At 48.2% G+C, this 22,431-nt stretch overlaps 1 protein-coding gene across 2 annotated transcripts in view; it reads left to right on the top strand.

Moving 5' to 3' along the window:
• SMOC2 (SPARC related modular calcium binding 2) overlaps positions 1 to 22,431 on the top strand; it is a 190,635-nt gene that overhangs the window by 111,493 nt on the left and 56,711 nt on the right. For both annotated transcript variants that reach the window (XM_032267086.1, XM_032267087.1), the window contains exon 8: positions 20,242 to 20,428. In XM_032267086.1, coding sequence (XP_032122977.1) covers positions 20,242 to 20,428 — 187 coding nt within the window. The remainder of the gene's footprint in view (positions 1 to 20,241; positions 20,429 to 22,431) is intronic.

Here is a 22,431-nt window from a genome sequence, read left to right on the forward strand (position 1 = left end):
GAGGGGACGCAGAGATCCTGAACCAAGAGTCAGGTCTCCCAGTGATACTTAGGCATGGTTGTATTTGTGAGGTGCTTTTACACAGCATGATGTGTGTCGTTCTGTTTTACACTATTGCATGATGGAACATAGTTGACTGAACCGAGTTCTAAGGGATAGATTCTTATCCTGTGGTTTAGTATTTTGGTGTGGACACTTCCGTAAGGAATACTCCTGTATCAATATGATTTTCTGTGCTTGTGTCTGGGGTGGATTTCCTGGGGACTGATGGAAGTGCTGTGTCAAGGGAGACTGACGTTTTCAGTGCTGAGTCCTTGTTTGTTTATTGTCTGAACATGACGTCCATCTCTTCCCCGCATCCCTGGGTTCTAGGCCAGAGCTGTGTGCTCCCTGGAAACTTGGCTGAAAGGCAGCTCTGCTTGGGCTCCCTGGCAAGGCTGCCCCTGGTGCTGCTGGTCCCGCTGCGTCTGTGTGTCCAGCCTGGGAGGATGTGAGGGGCTCAAGTGGCATCTGCCCCCCACACATGTGCAGGCAAGGAGTGCCTGTAACAGAGCTGAGAGCAGCATGCGTGGGGCAGGGGATCTTCCTGTGAACTTGGTGGCCCCCGCACGCCCTGGTGTCAACTCCACACCACAGCCTTGGGACCCTGTCTCCCTCCCACAGGCTCATCTCACCAGCGTCATTCCCAGGCAGGTGCCCCGACGTGGAGCCCACAGGTTTTATCACCCATCCCACCAGCTGTCCAGAGGAGGGCTTTGCTTTTGTTTTTAAATAAAAGTCCCATAAGTCATCTCGAGTGACTGTCTTGGGTAACTTGTATTCTCCTGAACCAACAGCTGTGGCCAGTGGGGTAGGATGTGTTCTCTGGCCAGGAGGGGCCCATGTCCTTCTCTGGAGGGGGAGGAATGGGCAGACTTAGGCCTCACACCCACCACAGGGGCTGACTGTGGGGAGGAATGCCTTGCCCACCCTAGAAGATGAGGAAAGGAGGCTGGAAATAAATGCACCAATGTTTCCTGCAACCGTCTTTTCCCTGCAGATGTGATCTATGTGACTGGAGACCCTCGTTCAGGGAGTGGCAGCGCTCGGGCACCTGGCGTCTAGCAGTGGGAAGGTGGGGGTGATGCAGCAGTGCTGGGGGTGGGGCCAGGCCCTGAGCGGGCTCATGGACAGGGCAGGTGGGGGGAAGGCTGCTCCGGGGCCCTGCAGACCTGGCCTCCATGGGGCGGGTCAGCAGCCATCCTGGAACAGGCCTAGGGCGGCAGACAGGAAGGAAGTGCCCGTCCTTACGGATACGCTTGGAGAACGTGGCACGGGTCTTGTGTGCAGCGTCGGGGAGAGGTCGCCAGAAACCACGGCAAGCCCTGGGAGAGCCCAGGCCTGTGGAACTTCAGGATATTCTGATACAGGTAGCAGCACAGAGGTAAAGAGGGTAGGAGCAGCTCAAGAGAAAGGTGAGGAGCAGATGTATTTAGAGCTTGGATTTATCCTGAAGGGCCTGGGCAATCCTGCCTGAGTCAGGAGGGAACTCCCGTGCTGTGTGTGGGTGGTCCAGTGGGCGACAGCACAGGACGAGGTGCAGACCCATCCCAAACTGCCAGACTCGGCGACCTGTCCTTCCCGACCTCCCTGAAGACCTGCCCGCCCCATGCCATCTCGCTTCTGACAGCCAGGAAGGCCCTCCTTTCTCCAAGTCAAAACAAAGCCGAGCAGCACGTGGGCATGGAGGGTGGCATCGCATGAACCAGAACAAAATGTTGCCTTATTAGGTGACTTGGTGTTGCGGGAGGGGGCTGCTTCCGGTGGTGCTGATGTGCAAAAGCTAAATATTTAGAATCTCTCCACTCGAACACCCTGCCAAGAAGTCTCCTTAGGCTTTCCCTCTCTGTCAGGAAGGGCTCCCAGCTTCGCAGCACCCTCGAGCCTGGGAGGAAGGGTGACGTGTGTCCGTGGGGGAAGAGCTGTGCGGAGCACTGGGTGGGCACGGGCTGGGTCTGCCTTTGGGGCTGCACCGATCCCAGTGTTCGTTTTACAGGGAAGAGCTCAGCACCGAGTCGCTTACTTTGCTGTTAAACATTTAAAGCTGTTATTCTGTGGCTTAAAATGACAGTGGGTTATAGAATGAGCACTGAACAGGCATTTCTGATGTTTCCTTCAGAATGTTTGTTTCCTCCTTAGAATCCCCCCACTTATCAGCCCTATAAGGATGTGTCTCTTACTCTCCTCTCGTATCTAGTAAAATATTGTCGGGAAAATAAATGATGGCCAGCGCTTCCTTGTAGTGGGTGCGTAACCCCTGTGTGTGGGCTGTGGGGGCCCAGTAAACAGCTGGAGCAGGAGCAGGAGCAGGAGCGTGGTCACAGTAGAACCTCCCTTGGGTTCCCCAATAGAGAAGACAGGAGCTCCTCGCATGGGTGTGGGTGTTTCCATGAAGTTTGAGGGCAGAGCCATGCCAAGGGTCTGTCTTTGCTGTGGAAAGCAGAACACACACAGAGCCATTTGAACCCGCTATAAACATCCGAAAAATAAGCCGTACTAAAAACAGCACCCACACACTGCCACAGCTAGAGGACTTGCCCCAGGCCCTGCCTAGCTGTCCTCTGGCTCCGTCTTGTTCAGGGACATGACAGGACACCAGCCAATTCCAGTGGCTGCTCCAGATTCACTGGCTCCGTGGTGAAGGCGCCCAACTTCCTTGATGATTATTCAGTTCTTTTCTCAGGATCATCCTACACAGTTGTGACTTCACTGACTTTGGTGCCCTCCCAGGCACCCGGCTGAAGGCCACCGCACACCCTCCCCCTCGCCTGTTGGCCACATGCTGGCAGGAGGCAGTCGGCCATGTGACACAGAGGCAGGGCAGCTGGGGTTGGAGGCAGGACCCTGGAGCCTGGCAGCCTGGGTCTGAAACCCGGATGTCCCCTGCCTGCCCCGAGCCTTGGTCAGGTTGCGGTTGTTAGATTTGGTTGTGCCATATGGTGAAGACTGGGTGAGGCCGTGCTGGGCAGGTGCACACAGTAAGCCCTGTGTGGATTTCCTTCCTGTGGACTCAACTCTGTGCTCATTCAAACAGATAAACACATAACGCACAACCCTTATTCTCACACAGCTCAAGTTTATGGTCTGATGCAACAGCCCCCACACTGTTTTGATATAAAAATCCCTTTATCCTGTTTAATTCATTGAGGATCCCAAAAAACTCCTCTTATCATGGGCTGTATCTACAGATATCAGTGAACAGGTTTGCATTGAGGACGTTGACATGCGAGCCACGTCTGGTCAGACGGCGCGCGGCTGGTGTCAAAGATCACCGAGGCTCACGTGCTTTCACAGCACAAAGCCGAAGAATGCCTCCGCAGTTTAGAAAAGTGGTTCTGACCTCACGGATCTCCTGAGTGAGCCTTAGGGAGCGTCAGACCTTGCTCTGGGAATATGAGTCTAACAGCAGGGATGGCAAAGCCCAGGGGATCCCTTCGGACCTCTCTCTGAGAATGGCTGGTCTCACAGCAGGGACGCCAAACAGATGCATCACAGGCAAACCGACGGGCCTCGCTCCGTGGATCCCTCACCACAAGGAGCTCTAAGTGCAATGGGATTCTCAGGCAGCCCGCGTCCTCGGGCAGGAAGGAATGAGGGAACATTTCCCCGAGGAAGCAAGGCAGAAATCAAGTAGAAGAAAGGTTTTCTGGTGATGTCAGGATCCTGTTCGGGCATCACAAGCCTGAGCCTCGTCCTTGACCTGAGCACACACCCTAAATCTACTTTACATCTTAAAATCAAGGACTTTGCTCCTCAGCCTCAAACAACATGCAGGCATTCAGATATTTCCCTGCCAGCACACGTGCAATTTCCTTCATACCTGGAGAAGGAAAGGCCCATCCTGGAGATTTTCCCAGAAGAAGGAATCCCTGGAAGGCGAATTCCAGCCACCGAGTCTAGGGTGACACTTGGTGTTTTGAAGTGGCAGTTTGCTGTTGAAACCTATGCACATTTCAAAAACATATTAAAGCCAGAGTTCCACCAGGATGCCTTATTCCATCGAAACGCGTGCTCTCTTCTCATCTCTGTGAGACTTTCTGGTGCTTAAACTCGAAGACGTTTGGCTGCCTTCCCTTGACTCCGTTGTAGATAAGGGTTCTCATTTCCACTGTGATGGTTGTTACGTCCAGCGATGCAGGCTGTAAATGTCTGGAAGATAGCAGAATCTCTCCACGTGGCCGGCGTGCATGGGAAATGCTCTATACACGTGTCCCAGCCTTGCTAAGATGGTGAGTGGCTGCTTCTGGGTGAAATGCACCCTCGTCCTGGACTGGCTTTGTCCGGTCCTGCAGCCTCTCCGGCCACAATTTGTTCACTCCTGTTTCATCTGCACGAGAGTCACGCATTTTCTAATCCGGTTCAGGGACAGGGGACTGCAGCGCTGAGGGCTGGCTGTACATCGACAGAGCCCTGTTGAGATCCTGGAGGTGACGAGACAGCAACGCCCAGGGCCTGGAGGTGACACTTGGATGTTCCCTGCACTGAGTCGGGAACTGAGAGTTTAGCTTTGGAAGAAACCTGCCTTGGTCACAACTGATCCCACTGAATCCGTTTTTTTTTTTTTTTTTTTGAGCTCCTGAAAAAGATGGAAGTAACATCGTTCGACTCTGGAGTTTGAAAACTTGGATTGCATTTTGCTTCTACCAGAACTGTTGCAAAACCTTGGGGAAGTCAGCTCACTCTCCTCCGTCTGTGTCTGCAGTGCTAAAACACGGGGACAATGACGCTAATCACCGGTTCCTGGGTTATGTGAGAGAAATCAGTGTGCCTTTGCAGGGAGCTGCCGGCTGGGGTGAGGTGAGAGAAATTGCCGCACATTTGCACGGAGCTGCCCGGCTGCTGTGAGCGGTGGCCCCAGGCCGGCTGGGAAGCTTGGCCACGCCTGAGGTCTTCTGTGCCTTCCACTGTCCTCCCTGAGGTGGGGGTGATGGGAGTCCTTTACCAACTGAGTGTCTAAGTAGGTGGCTCATGGAAAGCGACTGGAATCCTGCCTGGCACATCCTAAAGCTGGGGAAGGCTTAGCAATTAAACTAGAATGAGGTCGTGAACGGGAAGTGCTCGGATGCTGGAAAGTGCTGTCAGATGTTACTGTCTTCTTTAAATCCCATTGCCTTAGGAGACAGGTACAGACCATCTCTGTCCTTTCTGCTGTCATTTAGTTTGAGGGTATCATCTCTGAATAATTTCCTTGCAAAAACATGCCCTGCCCTTCCTCACCCTTGGGCTGAAGTTTCCCAGGGCTTCATGTAGAAGCAACAATTGCTTCTAAGAACAAGCATGGCTTCCTTGTGAGGTTTTCCAAGGAGAGAGAAGAAGTCTACCCATGCATTGAATTATCTCTCGTAATACCAAATGGCAAAGACCCCACGTAGCTGCTTTCTAATGTCAGTCATGAATTTGTTGAGTTCTGGCTCAGCAAATGTGCTTATTATAATGAATTAATTATTAATAAAAATTTAATTATTAATGGTTATTATTGATTAATATATTAATTAATTAATTATTAAGATGGGTGTTGGAGTTTGGGGCATGACAGTCCAGGACTAGGGGTATCTTTTCTTCCTTGTGATGAAGGTTAAAGATTTTCAAGTAGGGATCGCTGCATGGTAAAATGAAACGCAGCCTTCCTGTCTCTGATGCATGCCTCTCCCCTGACCGGCGTTCTGGGCCCTCAAGTCATTTATCTGTACCCTGGAGAAGGGGGCTAACGGCCCAGAGTGTCTACCACAGACAAGTTTCAATTCTCACAGTAATGCAGCACATAGAAGCAGGTTTTAAAGGGTCAGCCCAAGAATGCCTGGCTCCTGAGAAATCAAACCAAGTGACCCTACCCCCGAGTGGTGCTGTGTCCCGGTCCCCACAGCGGGCGGTGGCACTGGGTTCCCAAGCATCCGCCGTTTTTGTCAAAATGCTGTTTTCATGTTTCCTTTTCCTACTCTCAATTTCTTAAACGCCACTATGTTTTCCTTTATCCACATGAAAAGTGAAGTGGAAAAATGTGGCCCCCCTGGCTGTTGGCTTGTGTGGCCTATCCAGTCTATTTTAAAGGAGGATTAGCAGTGTCGCTTTCATTTGTAATCAGTGGTATTAGATGGAACCACCGGCCCTAAGGCAGTGCTTTTGGAAATGGAAACTATTCTGATTGTTTCTGTAACACTTCCAAATATAAAATCAGGTGACTTTTATTAACTTCCTTTAAATAGAATCAGAGTCCAGATTGTACAGAATCTTCCGGGAGAATGGAGTCACATTTCTGCAGCACTTTTCTAGCGCAGCTGTTTCACCTGTGCTGTGGGGAGCCGGCGAGGGCATCCTCACCACTGGTAACAAAGCATCAAGAAGCTTCATGAGTAGCAGCCAAGTTCCCGTCCTTGGGGGGTGTCGCTCAGAGAGACTTACTGTGACCTTATTGTGGTGGGTGGGGCAGCTCTTGCAGCCTGGTGGGGCAGGGCTGGAGCGCAGGGACAAGGGGAGGAAGGGGATGGAGGAAACTCCGTGGAGACTTAGGCCAAATGAGGCCATGGAGGGAATGGAATCAGGGCAAACTTGGACTCCGGTTTTCAAAGCTGATGTTGGTGCCATTGTCACTGGTAGAGAAATGTGGAAAGCTGGCCTTTCAGCACGGCAATCCCCTCGCAATGCTGAGGACTCCGGGGAGGATGCAGAGCAGGAGAGAAGGAGGGTGGGGCGGAGGCATTCCATCGGGGGCCTGAGATGTGTTCCCAGATGGTCTGTCTGTCACGGCTGAAGGTGCCGTGTTCCCGTCTCCACCGGGGCCCAGGATTCATGTTTCAGGATGGAAATAACTTACAGGTCTACGGTTAATTTATGTCTGAGTTTGTTGCTCTGGGAAATAAATATAAAAAGAAATAAATCAGGACAGACACCTATGGTCATCCCTTTCTTTCCAGAGAAACTGGATCCATGCATTTTATCCAAACCCTGTTTTTTAGAAGATACATTTAAGTATGAGTGTCCCATAGTATCTAATTTTCCTTTTGACGAGTGTTCCTACAGAGGGCCTGGTCCTCAGATGCCAAGGCTGGGAGAGGCAGGGGTGCCATTTTTGGGACAGAGGGCATCTGTCACTGGTGTGGATGTGAATTCCCCTGTGGCCTTTCCTGGCTCTGTGATCTTCAGGAAGACAGCAACGTTTTCTGAGCCTCAGCGTTCTCACTGATAAAACACAAGCTTTTGTTCATTTGTTTTCTTTTGGGGCAGCTTTTCACTCTGCTGGAGTGCAGTGGCACAGTCACGACTCACCACGGCCTCGACCTCCTGGGCTCAGGTGATCCTCCAACCCCAGCCTCCCGAGTAGCTGGGACTGCAGGCACACACCACCTCCCCGGCTGATTTATTTTTATTCTTTGTAATGACGAGGTCTCCGTATGTTGCCCAGGCTGGTCTCAAATTCCTGGGCTTAAGTAATCCTCTTACCTCGGCCTCCCAAAGTGTGGGCAAGCCACCATGCCCAGCCTAAAACATAATTTTACTGCATACTTGCCCTGTAGTTATGAGGATTACAGGAGATCACGCAGAATACCTATGGTGCACGTAAATGTGATGGCAATAATCTTGTATTTCATATTTAAAAAAGAGTTTTTAAGCATTCCTTGGGAAGTAAAGCATGCAGCCAGTCATAAACGCATGCCTGTCATAGGCCAGCCTTAGCGTCTGAGTCCCACTTTGTTTTTATACCAGAAGTAGAGCATGAAGAATTTTATTCCATCAGAAGTATAAATTTCAAGGTCTCTTCCATCCCCCCCCCCACACCTGGTCTGCCCTTTCTAGCAAATCAAATACTAAAGGGGCATTTTTAAATTTTATGTTTTACTTTCTTTGATCATCTTATTTAAATGTTGTATAATTAAAAAGAGAACCACAAAAACTTCCATGACTGACAAAGACAACATGTATAAAAATTAAGTAATCAATTTAAAAAATAATGAAAACCCCCATGGGGATATCTGTGACTGCTGGAAATGTGTGCCTGGCGTCAACTTCCCTGGAGACTTGTTAGGCGTGAGGCTAGGGGAGCCTCACCCAGACCCGCTGGCTGGGGACCTGCGGCCGAGCTCCTGCACCTGCAGGTTAAGAAGCCCCCTCGCAGGCCTGACACTGGTGCCTGAGACCCCCAGGGACCTGCGGCTGAGCTCTCACACCTGCAGCTTCTGAAGCCCACACACGGGTCTGACTCTGGCGTCTGAGACCCCCAGGGACTGTGGCCAATCTCCTGCACCTGCAGCTTCAGAAGCCCCCAGGCAGCTGTGACACTGACATTTGAGACCCACTGCCTTAGTTCTTGCTGGGAGCGTTTCTTGCTGTCACTGAATTTTGGGCAATGCAGTAATTGCACAGTTATTAACTGAATATTAATCATTACCTGTCAATAGTTACCAGGAGTCTGAAAATCATTTTGATAAGAAAGGGAGAACAATTATTAATGTCAGATGTATCTGTGTACACATAGCTCAACCTGATATTTAGGCAAGATGGGTGATGTGAATGATTCCATCGAAAAGCCTCAGCCCTGCCTGGGACCCCGCTGCCTCCCTGCAGCCCCTGTCCCCTCCCTTCCTCATTGACCAGGGCTGTGTGAAACTGTCTTTCCCACACGGAGGGCCTGCACTCAGCTGTGTTCACCACTGGCTTCAATGTCTCCTTCAGCCTCAGCTCTGAAGTCTCCTCTGTTCAGAGGCCCTCTCTGACCCCCCTTTCCAAGGCAGCCGGCCCCACCATCCCCCAAACAATCAGCGTTAGCTTGTCTGCTTGCTTCATGGCGTTCTTCCAAGATTATCTGCGTCATTTACCCGTGTCCTGATTTCTTCATTAGATATCAAGCTCCAGTTTAGAGACTTTCTCTGTCACCACAGCCCCAGGTTTCATGCACAGAGCGGGAGTTAAACCCATGGTTGAAGGGATCCATGGACTGGTTTTGGGGGTGACTTCTTCTCAACTCTGGAGTCTCAGGCTGACTCCATGGTTATTGTTGAAGGGATCCATGGACTGGTTTTGGGGGTGACTTCTTCTCAACTCTGGAGTCCCAGGCTGACTCCATGGTTATTGTTGAAGGGATCCATGGACTGGTTTTGGGGGTGACTTCTTTATGTCGCAGCTCTGGAGTCCCAGGCTGACTCCATGGTTGTTGTTGAAGGGATCCATGGACTGGTTTTGGGGGTGACTTCTTCTCAACTCTGGAGTCTCAGGCTGACTCCATGGTTATTGTTGAAGGGATCCATGGACTGGTTTTGGGGGTGACTTCTTTATGTCGCAGCTCTGGAGTCCCAGGCTGACTCCATGGTTATTGTTGAAGGGATCCATGGACTGGTTTTGGGGGTGACTTCTTCTCAACTCTGGAGTCCCAGGCTGACTCCATGGTTATTGTTGAAGGGATCCATGGACTGGTTTTGGGGGTGACTTCTTTATGTCGCAGCTCTGGAGTCTCAGGCTGACTCCATGGTTATTGTTGAAGGGATCCATGGACTGGTTTTGGGGGTGACTTCTTCTCAACTCTGGAGTCTCAGGCTGACTCCATGGTTATTGTTGAAGGGATCCATGGACTGGTTTTGGGGGTGACTTCTTCTCAGCTCTGGAGTCTCAGGCTGACTCCATGGTTGTTGTTGAAGGGATCCATGGACTGGTTTTGGAGATGCCTCTTGCTCACCGACCTCCTATTGGGCATGCTAAGTTCACAGGCTCAGGCCCAAAGTCCCAGGTAGAGAAGAGTACCCAGCCTCTCTGGGAGCACTGCACCCAGCCTCTGTGGGAGCACTGCAGAGGGCCTGGCTATGGTGGGGAGAGTGGCCCAGTACTGCAGTCTGCTCTTCCTGGAATAGAGGCGTCAGGCGGCCCTGCAGCTGCTCCCTCAGGGATGAGCCTGTGCACAGGCGAGGAAACCAAGCATTTCCGAAACTTCCAGGCTGTGATTGCAACAGTAATTGGGGCTTGGCAGAGCCCATAGGAGGTAAACAAACGCTAGTCTCTGCACGTCAGAGCAGCGCAGCAGCAGGCTGGCAAAATATGGGAGCCAGGCTGCCAATAGTGACAAGACTCGGGGTGGGCGGAGGAGATGGAAGCAGGTGATTAAGAAGTTCACCAAGGAAGCTGAGATGAGTGAGAGCCACAGATGGCCGTGCAGGGTTGCAGGTGCAACAACTGGCTGGATGTGAAGACCACCTGTGAAATAGCTACTCGTACAGACTGGACTCACACAGATGGGAATCTGAGCTCTTCAGACATGAGACCTAAGCTGAACTGAAACATTCTGGTGGGCTTATTCACACTTTCCAATGGAAACCTCCTCTTGCCAATAAAGTCAGCACTTCAAGGCCCACAAATGGATGATAAACAAAATGAAACTTGCGCAGATAAAGGCAAACTTGGCCAGAGCCGTGGATGCTCTGCTCCTTTTGTTTAAATCACAGTCCTGATAAGAGGTCTCTGTTTAATCAAGTGCAGACTAGTGGAACACCAGGTCCTCTTTTTTTTTTTTTTTTTTTTAAAAAAAAGCATTCATTAAATGCAATTTCCTGGGAAGTAGGCTATGTACTTTTGGAGTTTGAGATACTATTCATTTTTAAGACAAGCAAACAGGCAAAACGTATGTTGCCAATTAAAATGTGACTGGCATTTTCTCATCTCTTAGAATTCCTATTTTATGGTTAGCAGGAGGACTTTTAGGGTTATTTAGGCATGGATGTTGTTTATGGACAGCATTGGTGCAGAGTGAGATGCACAGAAGGCCGTGTGCAGAGGGAAGAGCCTTGCCCAGGCTAGTGCCCAGGAAACCCGTGCACCTGTCAGGTAGACAGCACGTCCATCCTGGGACAGCCCCCAGAGCCACCTTGCAGTCCATGCCTCCTCACTCTTGGAAGCAACTGCTCTTTTGATTCCAATCACCATGCATTACATTTTCTTATTCTTTTTTTAACAAGGTATCCCTCTGTTTCCCAGGCTGGAGTGCAGTGTGTGAGCTCGGCTCACTGCAGCCTTGGCTGCCCAGGCTCAAGGGATCCTCGCGTCTCAGCCTCCAGAGTAGCTGGAACTGCAGGAGTGCGCCGCCACACAAACCTAATTTTTGTATTGTTTGTAGTCACGGGGTTTGCCATGTTGCCCAGACTGATCTCGAACTCCTGGGCCCAAGCAATCCTCCTGCCTCGGCCTCCCAAAGTGCTGGGATTACAGGTGTGAGCCTCTGCTCCCAGCCTACATTATTTTTGTCTGTTCTAGAGTTTTATGTAAATGGAATCAAGCATAAGTCCCCCTTTGTTCCTGTCTTTATTTGATCCAGTCATGGTTTTAAGCTTCATCCTCACTGTGTGCATAACGCATTCATTCTCTGCAATTTGCATGCATGGTTGTTGACTGGATGCAGATACCACAGCTTGTTTCTGCATTTTCCAATTAATGGATAGCTTGTGTTTTTCTCTTTGGGTTGGGGCTGTTACAAATAAAAATACCATGTACTAGTCATTGTTACTAGTCATTCATGAGTGCATGTTTTCATTACAGTGGGGGTAAATACCCAAAAGTAGGTTTCCAGAATAGTCCCACCATTTCACACCTGTGGGAGGAATGTCTGAGACTTCCCTTGTTCCCCAGCTCAGGTGGCTTGTGGGGGTGGACTTTCTAGTTTGGGTTGTTCTAGCAGATGTGTGGTGATGCCTCACTGTGATGCTTTACTTGCATTTTCATGATGACGGATGATGTTGGACAGTTTCTTTCAAATACTTCTTTTCAATCACACATCTTTCATTTTGTCATGTCTGTTTTAATCTTTGTAAAATTTGGATAGGGTTGAAGGATTCACCTTTGGTATTGATTTGCCGAGGTTGTTTATCGCACCTGGGGTCTTTGTCAGACGCGTATGTTAGGATCTCTTCTCCCAGTCTGTGACTTGCCTTTTCACTTTCTTAATGGTCTCTTTTGGTGAGAGTCAGTTCTAAATTTTAATGAAATACACTTTGTTCTTTTGTGCTTTTAGTGCTTTCTGCATCTGCCCTAGAGATCTTTGTCTAACCCAATGTCTCAATAATAGTCTCCATATTTTCATTTAGAATCTTTATATTTTAGCTTTTATGTTTAGATCTCTAATTTATCCCGAATTTTTGTGTGTATGGTGAGTTGGGTTTTTCCATCTTTACTTGTCATGTAGATATCACATTGTTCTAGAATTATTTGCTGAGAAGGCTTTCCCTTCTTACTGATATTTTTTGGAGTCTCATCAAATATAAATTGAACATATACATATACTTTTAAATTTACTTACAAACTTTTGATTCATTTCCACTTATCTACTTAGCTACCCTTTTCCACTAACATGTGGTCTAGATTATTGGCTTTATAATGATTTTCAAATAAGGTAATATTAGCCCCCCAGCATTGTTCTTTTGGTAGAAAGCCTTGAACATGCTATTTCCTTCTCATTTCCTATTCATTTTAGAACCATAATGTCAGTTTCTACTACAGAGCTTCATAGGATTTTGATAGGAATGATACAGGATCTGCCAATCAAATTGGGAGGAATTAAAGTTAAAATATTTGTGAGTCTGCTCATCCATTAACATGATACATCTCTTTATTTATTGAAGTGTTCTAATTTTTTCAGCAATGCTTTCAGTTTTCAATGTACTGTAATCTTTTGTAAATTCTGAGTGCTTTTATGTTTTTGATATTATAGCAAATGGCATTTAATTTTTTTAACTTTCCATTTATCCATTAGCAATATATAAAATAGAAGTACTTTTTTGTAGATTGACCTTGCATTTTGGGACTTTGTCATTTTCACTTATTAATTTTAGCAACTTTTTCTTTATAAATACAAAAAGAAGTGGTGAGATTATTACTAATCTAAAAGTGAAAGTATTCAGTCTTTTGTCATTAAATATGTTAGCTATAGACTTTTTAAAATATGCTCTTTATCAGAGAAGGTTTTTCTTTACCCATAGTCTCCTGAGAGTTTTGCTATTTAATTAATGAAGTAGTTAATCTTAATAAAAATGAGCAACTAAAGTTTCTTGTCAAGACCGATAGTTTTACTATAGCTGAAAACATTTGCATTTAGGATATAGTGCTATTGCAATGTCTAAAAGAATTATTGGTTATGATTTACAGTATTTTAAATAGTCCTTTAGATTTTGCAAAATGCTTTATCTTTCCTTCTAAATACACTCGTATGTTCTTCCTCTACTCCTCCTACCCACCTTGTGAGGCAATTAGACAGGTTTGATACTGTTGTAAATCCAAAGTATCTGAGACGGGTCTCAGTCAGTTTAGAAAGTCCATTTTGCCAAGGGTGTGGACGCGCCCACGACATGGCCTCAGAGGTCCTAACAACATGTGCCCTAGGTGGTTGAGGTACATTGGTTCAGCACAGAAAGGCGAGACAACTTCCAAAGTAGATATGAGACAAATGGTCGCATTCTTTCGATCCTCTGATGAGCCTTTCACTGAATAAACAATTTACATCTGAGAGGAGGAAAGAGGAATAGTCACTTGTACCTTAGTCTGGCTCAGTGAGGCGATAGGGTGGAGGAAGCCATCAGACGTGCCTCCGTCTCAGCTGAGCCGCAGAGGGATGACCTTGAGCTCTGTCTGTCCTTGGACCACAAGGCATTTCCTTGTGGGCAAACAGTGAGGGAGTCTACAGCTTTTTTTTTTAACCTTCGTAGCCATCTTATTCTGAAATAAACTGAGGGGCAGGTTTGCCTAAAGCACTTCCTGGCCTGACTTCCCTTTGGCTTCATGACTTTGGGGTCCTGAGATTTATTTTCCTTTCACACGGTCTTAGTCTGGGTGGGCTGCCGTAACAACATACCTTCCACTGGCTAGCTTATACATCACAGAAGTTCATTTCTCACCGCTCCAGAGGCTGGAAGTCCAAGATCCAGGCACTGGCAGACTTGGTGGTAGAGTGGAGGTGGGGATGATTCGTGTTCTGGTTCATAAATGATGTCCTCTTGTTTCCTCAATGGTGAAAGCAACAGGCCAGCTCCCTGGAGCCCCTTTTATTAAAGGCACTCATCTCATTCCCGAGGGCCCCAAGTCCCCACCTCCAAATACCATCACCTTAGAGAAAAGATTCCAGCATAGGAATTTTAAGGGAGTACAGACAGACATTTGAGCAGTGCAGATTCTGTGTGATTCCCAGCACTTCCACTACAGGATTGAAGCTGAGTGGCCAGGTTGGGGCTGAACTGAGACTCGAGATTTCGCACTGTGCAACCTGCCATATTTTTTAAATGACCACTATAGACTTAAATGAAAACTCTTTGACGTTGAAAATTAAATTTGCTTAACATGAAAGTAAATGCTGGTCAGGCACAGAGGCTCACACCTGTAATCTCAGCACTTTGGGAGGCTGAGTAGGGTAGATCACTTGAGGGCAGGAGTTCAAGACAAGTCTGGCCAACATGGTGAAACCCTGTCTCTACTAAAGGAAAATATAAAAAATAGCTGGGCATGGTGGTGTGTCACTGTAGTCCCAGCTCCTCTGGAGGCTGAAGCAGGAGACTCGCTTGAACCTGGGAGGTGGAGGCTGCAGTGAGCCCAGATTGTGCCATTGCACTCCTGCCTGGGTGACAGAATGAGACTTCGTCTCAAAAAAAAAAAAAAAAAAAAAAAGAGTGAATAAGAAGATGGGCATAAACAGAAAATAGAACCCACCAGCCTAAACTAGACGTGAATTGATACCGCTGTAATATCCATTTATCTAATAGTTAAGACCCATTAGGGTAATGTGTGGGCATACCATCAATACTTGTAATAATTCCTGAAGAACTCTTAAGGTGTTGGCTGATACTAAATAACAACGTTATGTGTTTCTTTGAAAACAAGGTATGTCTGGGGCAGCATAGTGTACCCAGACAGACTGGATGTGAAGGAAAGGGATTCAGAGTCCCTTGACAATAACAGCAATGACATCCAGTCAACCGCACAGCCTCCGGCAGCAGACCCAACAACCCCCAAACAAAACAACAGCTGCAGACCTGTGTGGCGCACCTGGGACAAGGGAGACGTCTGGGCTAACAGCTGCAGACCTGTGTGGCACACCTGGGGCAGGGGAAACGTCTGGGCCAACAGCTGCAGACCTGTGTGGCGCACCTGGGGCAGGAAAGACGTCTGGGCCAACAGCTGCAGACCTTTGTGGCGCACCTGGGGCAGGGAAGATGTCTGGGCCAACAGCTGCAGACCTTTGTGGCGCACCTGGGCCAGGGGAGACGTCTGGGCCAACAGCTGCAGACCTGCGTGGCACACCTGGGGCAGGGGAGACGTCTGGGCCAACAGCTGTAGACCTGCGTGGCGCACCTGGGGCAGAGGAGACGTCTGGGCCAACAGCTGCAGACCTGCGTGGTGCACCTGGGGCAGGGGAGACGTCTGTGCCAACAGCTGCAGACCTGTGTGGCACACCTGGGGCAGGGGAGACATCTGGGCCAACAGCTGCACACCTGTGTGGTGCACCTGGGACAGGGGAGACGTCTGGGCAGGTGCACAGACAACCCAGGGGCACATGGAAAGGCTGGAACTGAGCAGCGGGGGCCTGCAGGTTCTGTCTCTGTGGCATTAGTTTAGGGGCAGCCGGTCTGGTGGGGATCAGGTCGACACTTTCAAATACTTCTCTGGTTTTCAAGGGCTTCCTGGGATCCTGTGCCTGCTGAGTTGAGCAATAGTTCTCCAAAAGTTAACGCAAAGCTCTTAAGGGTGTGGGCTTGCCAAAAACTTACATCTGCAGCATGAGAGTTCCTGAAATATGGCCAAATATGGAGATTTCATTTTTAGAATGGATGTGATTTGTTCTTGCTTCCTATAAAAATGCTTTGGGCGTCGTCACACTGAATCAAGTAGACATCATTTAATGAAATAATTAAGATTTTTAAAATGTTCATAAATGTCTGGCAGCCGCTTATTATCTTCTAAAAATTCCTTTTGGTTGTCAGATTATTTGAACAAACTGCCAGACACATTATAAGTCACAAGCATCTAATGCCAGTTTGGGAAATGAACTCATGATTTTTAATAGACCGTCTACCAACTTTACAAAGGTAGCTTTCTACAAATAAATAAAAATGTCATTATATGGTTATAAAATGAAAATTTATAGAAGTAAATTGGAATGGGAATCATGTTTCTATAAAACTTAAAATTTATAGAAGTAAAGTGAAATTGGAATCGTTTCTATAAAAGAACTTATGGAAGTAAATTGGAATTGAAATCATGTTTCTATAAAACAACATTTATAGAAGTAAATTGGAATCAGAATCATGTTTCTAGCCTGATGTTTAATGAGATAATATGGAGGAAGACTGTCTCCAACGTGCTAATTGCTTTTCGGGAGTGTGTTCAGGACGGGGGGCAAGGCCCCACAGGCCAGGAATCTGAGCCACAGACCTCAGCAAGCTGTCAGAGCAGAGGGTGCACAGGCAAGGCTCACGGACCTCGGAGAGCACAAACCACCAGTAGAGCTAGCTGGGAAAGGCAGCACCATGCAGTCATATTTACACCACAGAGTTACTGCAGAATTCATACATTTCCTTTCGGGTTCTGAGTTCCCGCAGGGGTGACTCTGCGGCAAGAGCAGAAACCTTCAGATGGATGCAAAGCCAGAGGCGTGAGTGAGAATGAACTTCATACACGGAAAGGAAGGCTGTCTGTGGTCAAATATGTTGTAATTTGGGAGAATAATGAATTATACATATTCTATATTGTAGATATAGAATAATACCGTAATTAATATATATATTATGTATATGTATGTGTGTCTTAAAAGTCAGCCACTTGAATGCCCTCATATCAGAATTAATTCTATTTGCGTTTTTTCCTTTCAAGTTATTTTTTCTTTATGCATGAACTCCTCAAAATTTATAACAAGAGAAAATGATGTAGTTAAGGGCCTTCTGAATAGAAAAGAAAACTGACATTTTTCATCTAATATATATTAAAATGGAATATTGCAATAGGCTCATTATTACTGTTTCCTAGCTTGATTTTTCTCCATCAATGGAGGCTTTTTGAAAGCTTAGCCTATCCCTTCTATAATCTAACATAGCTTACAGTGATATGATTATTTTAAGACTTTAACTTTGGCTCCCTGTCCCCACTGAACAGACCCGAGTGTCTAGACATTTCCACCTTGGTTGATGCATCCACGGGCCCCTGTGAGTCCTGCGCTGACTCCACCACAGTCCGGAACAGCCCCTCCTTCCCTGTTTCCTGTCTCTACCCCTGCCATCTGCCTCTCTCAGTCTATGGTTTCACTCACAATTCCCTCTTTCCTGTGCCATTAATGCTTCCTAAGGCCTCACGGGCATTTTCCCAGAGGATCGCTGAGCTCCGCCTCCATGGGTTCCTTCCTGGAGTCAGGGCCCCGTGCGCCTCGCCAGGACATGAAACTTCTGTGCTGTGGTGACACAGGACCTGTCGTGTGTGAATTCATCCCCGCCTTATCCCCTCTTACGGGCGTGATTAAGTCCTTCACAGAATAAGGACTTTTCTCCGGCCAGAGAGAACCACGCCCGGGTCAGCTCTTTGCCTGCCTGCAGAACGCTGCATTCTGGGATGGCCAAGGAGGGAGGTGACAGTCACATGTGTAATTGATGCTCTGTCACCTTCTATTCCCAAGGGCCAATATTGGTTTGTTTAAAAATCTTCTGCCTTCATTGTGGCCCTTACTAAAAGAAAATGAAATTGCATTTCTCCAGGGAGTTTGAATTTCCCCCATGGAGCCAGATTTATCAGATAAAATGGCACAGGCTAACAGCCCTCATGCAGCATGATGTTTATATAAACAAACACAAGGTTTCTTCTGACTCTGCTATAGTATATTTCAATTTTATGTCATGCTCATCAAATTTTAAAAGGTTGTTGATTTAATCCTATTTTGCTTATGATAAGCTTTCAAATACCACATAAAATCCTCAAGAGAGACGTTTCAAGAATCTTCTAAAATGATTTCTATAGATTCAGTACATCCTTGGATATTGCACAGAAGGTATCTCATGTCCAGATCATCACGCCATAAATTCTCTGCACTAATAAAATTTCTGAACAAGCGCCACGTGAACACGGCAGCCATGATTCTTCCAGGGTGCTGCTGGAGGGCGGTTTCCGGCATTCTCAGCTGCTGCTCTCCAGAGGCACAGTTCCATTTCGAGATGCACCAGCTGCTCCAGGATTTCTGAAAAGCAACAGCCCCCCAAAACATTTAGCACAACTCCTGCTGTTTTCAGTTTCTTCCATGACCTAAAGTAACTTACTGAGCAATTCAGAAAGAAATGCAGATCGTGGTCCTTCTTTCTTACCTGTTTCCTAGTTATCACTGGGACAAAAACCTCTTCACTATAACCCAGAGACAGGTTTTATATGTGCACCTGTGCATTTGCTGAGCAAAATCTGGAGCCCATAAAAAAAAGTACAGAACTTATAAAACACAATCACATGAAATTTCAGTCATTGACAGTTTCTTCCTGCTGCTTCTCCTGTTTATTAAACCGATTTTGAGCGCTTACTGTGAGATTTGAATGATCCGTGAGCTCTGCACTTATTCCAAAAAATGTTGATCTGAGCAGACACTGACTTCCCTTTAGTCTTTATCATCCGCTCTTTCAAGTGGCTGAGTGCAGCCTGTGAGGTCACCGGGGAGAATGATTGTTAGTCACTTTGGAATAGAAATAGGAGAGAGTCTAAAAGGTAACGTTTGTTTTTACTTCCTTGCAGTGAAGACTGAAAACTTACATGCGTTTACAAAATCTAATAGCGACATTTGGTAATATAATCAGTAATGAACTAATCATAAAATTACATATCTGATTATCCTCAGATGTGCAACAGAGTTACTAGAGATGCCAAAATCAGGGTGGTTTCCATTAATACCATCACAATTATTTATTATCTCAAAAGAAATTTATTGAGTGCCTTTAAGCCAGGCATCCTTTTAGCACTGGAAAAGTAATCAGAGCAATAGCTAACACTTGTGGAAGCCTGTCAGTACGCCACACTGCCCCCACAATTGCTTGCAATCCCCAGAGCAAACCCTAGAGCTGCGCTGTGATGTGGATGTGAAATCACTTCCAGTTGGAGAGATTGGTGATGTTCCAGCCCGAGCTTCCTTCAGCCTGAGCAGAGAGGCTACCCTGCCACTCCCACCACGTGTTCCCGCCGCGGCCACCAATAGGTCACGTGGCCTCTCATCCCTCGATGCTACACTTCCCCCCAGGTGAGGGCCAGGCAGGAGGGGGTTGCCAGCACACATTCATTCTCAGGAAGTCTCGGCTCAACTATTTGGGGCAGAAGACGGATGTCAGTTAGACGTATCTAAACACAAGGAGAAACTGAGTTTGTTAACAAAAAGTGATCAACCTTGGCACATGGCAACGCAAGGTCCTAGAATTTTTAAGCCATTGTTTTATTTGCATGTGAGTGTCAGTATTCGTGTAGTACAATGCCTGGTGCACAGGCTGAGTAAGAATACCTCTCATTATTATTCCTTACCAATTGTCAGTAACAAAGCTTGTTTTAGAAATAGTACAGTGGAAATTCTCACGATTTGGGGCTGAAAGAGTTTTAGGTAGTGTGCACCTGTTCTGCTTAGGTTTCACCTAAGTCAGACCTTGGGGAGGCTCCCAGGGTAGATTTTCTTCTGTGTCACCCTCTCATTGGGGAGTGGGGGGTAGACGATGAACAGATGCTGAGAATGTGGGCAGAGGGGTGCCCCAGGGAGCCTTGAAGTCTAAAAAGTCCTTGCCCTGGGGCACCTCTGAGGAGTCTCCCACCTCAGTGCAGGTGCCTTGGAGCAGGGAGCAGAGATGATGCCCCTTGGAGCGGGGAGCAGAGATGACGCTCAGCCACAGGGCTGGCTCTGCCTCACCACATTCAGGAGTCCTGCGGGCATCACATCTGCTCCTGGATGCCCTCTCCCAGGCGACTGCCCGTGCTGACCCGTGAGCTGTGCTGGGTGTGGAGCGGGAATGTCCACTGTGGGGTGCCATTGACAGATCAGTGATCACAGCAGCACGCCATGCCGTGGCGAGCGGAGCCGCATGAGCCTTCTCCTCTTCTCCCTCTGTGCCCCCACGCTGGCAGGCCCTCCTGCCTGTGGGGTGACAGAGGACCACCCACTTCTGGGCAGTTCTCTGCGGCCTGCCAGGAGCTCTGCATGTGGACGACGTCCCGGCTCCTGCTCACCTTTCGCCTTTCTCTTCCCCGCAGTGTCGTCCTGTGACCAGGAGCACCAGTCGGCCCTGGAGGAGGCCAAGCAGCCCAAGAACGACAACGTGGTGATCCCGGAGTGCGCGCACGGCGGCCTCTACAAGCCGGTGCAGTGCCACCCCTCCACGGGTTACTGCTGGTGCGTCCTGGTGGACACCGGCCGCCCCATCCCCGGCACGTCCACGAGGTAAACAGGGCAGACCCGCTCCTGTGACCCTGGGAGGCTTTGGGCGTGGAAGCCAGGAAAGCAGAACCCCCACTCCCCGACACACACACACTCCTCCCACCCACACATGCACACTCACCCACTCACACCCCACACACACTCACACACCCACACACACACACACACTACCCCCAACATATACACACACATGCACTCACCACACACACTCCCCCCACACACAGACCATGCACACTCACACACCCACACACACCACACACATGCACCCTCACACACACCCACTCTCACAAACACTCCCCCCCCACACTCACACACACACCCCACACACACACTCATACACACACGCACATTCACCCACATACACCCTACACACATACACTCATGTACATGCACATACACACCCCACACACCCACACACACAGTTCCTCACACATACATGCACACTCACCCACACACACACCTCACACATACACTCACATACACACGTGCACACTCACTCCCCACACACCCACACATTTACATATACACACACCCACACACACTCCTCACACACACATACACACACATGCACACTCACCTGCCACACACCACACACATACATGCACACTCACACACTCCACACACACACTCCCCCCACAGACCGACACTCATACACATACACACACACACCCACACACACATGTACCTCATGCGCACTCACCCACACACCCACACACTCTCCCCCACACACACACACAGTCTCCCCCACACACTCACCCACACACACCCACACACTCTCCCCCACACACTGTCTCACACACACAGTCTCCATCAGCTGTGAGTGTTGCGCCTCCTCACCTGGATGATCTGGGACGCCAAGTGGCCATCGATCACCCAGTTCAGGGCAATCCTCTGTTCTGATGCGTGAACCGCCTGTAAAAGTCAGTGGGTTGACAGGGCGCGGTGGCGCACACCTGTAATCCAGCACTTTGAGAGGCCGAGGCGGGTGGATCACCTGAGGTTAGGAGTTCGAGACCAGCCTGGCCAACGTAGTGAAATCCTGTCTCTGGTAAAAATATAAAAAATTAGCCAGGCATGGTGGCAGGTGCTTGTAATCCCAGCTACTTGGGAGGCTGAGGCAGGAGAATTGCTTGAACCTGGGAGGGGGAGGTTGCGCTGAGCTGGGATTGCACCACTGCACTCCAGCCTGGGCGACAAGAGTGAAACTCCATCTCAAAAAAAAAAAAAATGGCTTCAACCATTGGAAACTGAAGGAAACCATTTCTTCGATGGTCTCCAAACCCCCCCGCATGGCAGCCAGAGAGCAGCAGGGCCTTTACCTTCACAGCTCCTCTGCCCCACTGGCACCGGACAGAATCTGAATGGTGGCTCTGGGGCCCAGTGGCCGGGTGGAAACGTGGATGGCATCACATACCAGTGGCAGGGTGGAAACTGCTCCTGCTTTGGGCAAGGGGAACGCAGCATTTCATAAGCTGAAAGAACCGAGTGTCCAACATGGCTTTCTGTGGTATTCATATGTATGTGCCTCAAGTTACTGCTTTTAGAAAAAGTGAGACTGTGCTAAAGACAAGGGCAATGAAAGTTATTCAAGGGTCTCAAATACAAGAACAACTTGTTCACTTGTATTTTGTGTGAGTTTGAGCAATGCAAGGGATTTCACAGTAGCACTTGAAGACCAAGAGCTATGTGTTCATGGAATTGTGTAACCGTGAGTAGAGATGGTTTTACAGCTCTTTGTAACATGAATTTGACTTTAGTTTTTCCTAGATTTATATAAAAATAGTTTTGAAATATATGAAAATACTCTCTCTTAAATGTCAAAAGTAGCCACTGATGTCATCTCTAAGGCCTAGGCATGAACATTTGATGCTTCCTAAATTATTTCCCACATTTGCCATCAGCTGTAACCTGTAGACATTTGTGGGGAAAACGGTGTAGTTTCCAGGGGCTCAAGCCGACTGATGCCTATTTCACCATGATCGGGTCCACCCACCACTATCTGGCCC

This window comes from Sapajus apella, unplaced genomic scaffold (genome assembly GCF_009761245.1).
Source record: "Sapajus apella isolate SASKATOON/1434 unplaced genomic scaffold, GSC_monkey_1.0 scaffold165, whole genome shotgun sequence".
Classification (NCBI taxonomy): domain Eukaryota; kingdom Metazoa; phylum Chordata; class Mammalia; order Primates; family Cebidae; genus Sapajus; species Sapajus apella.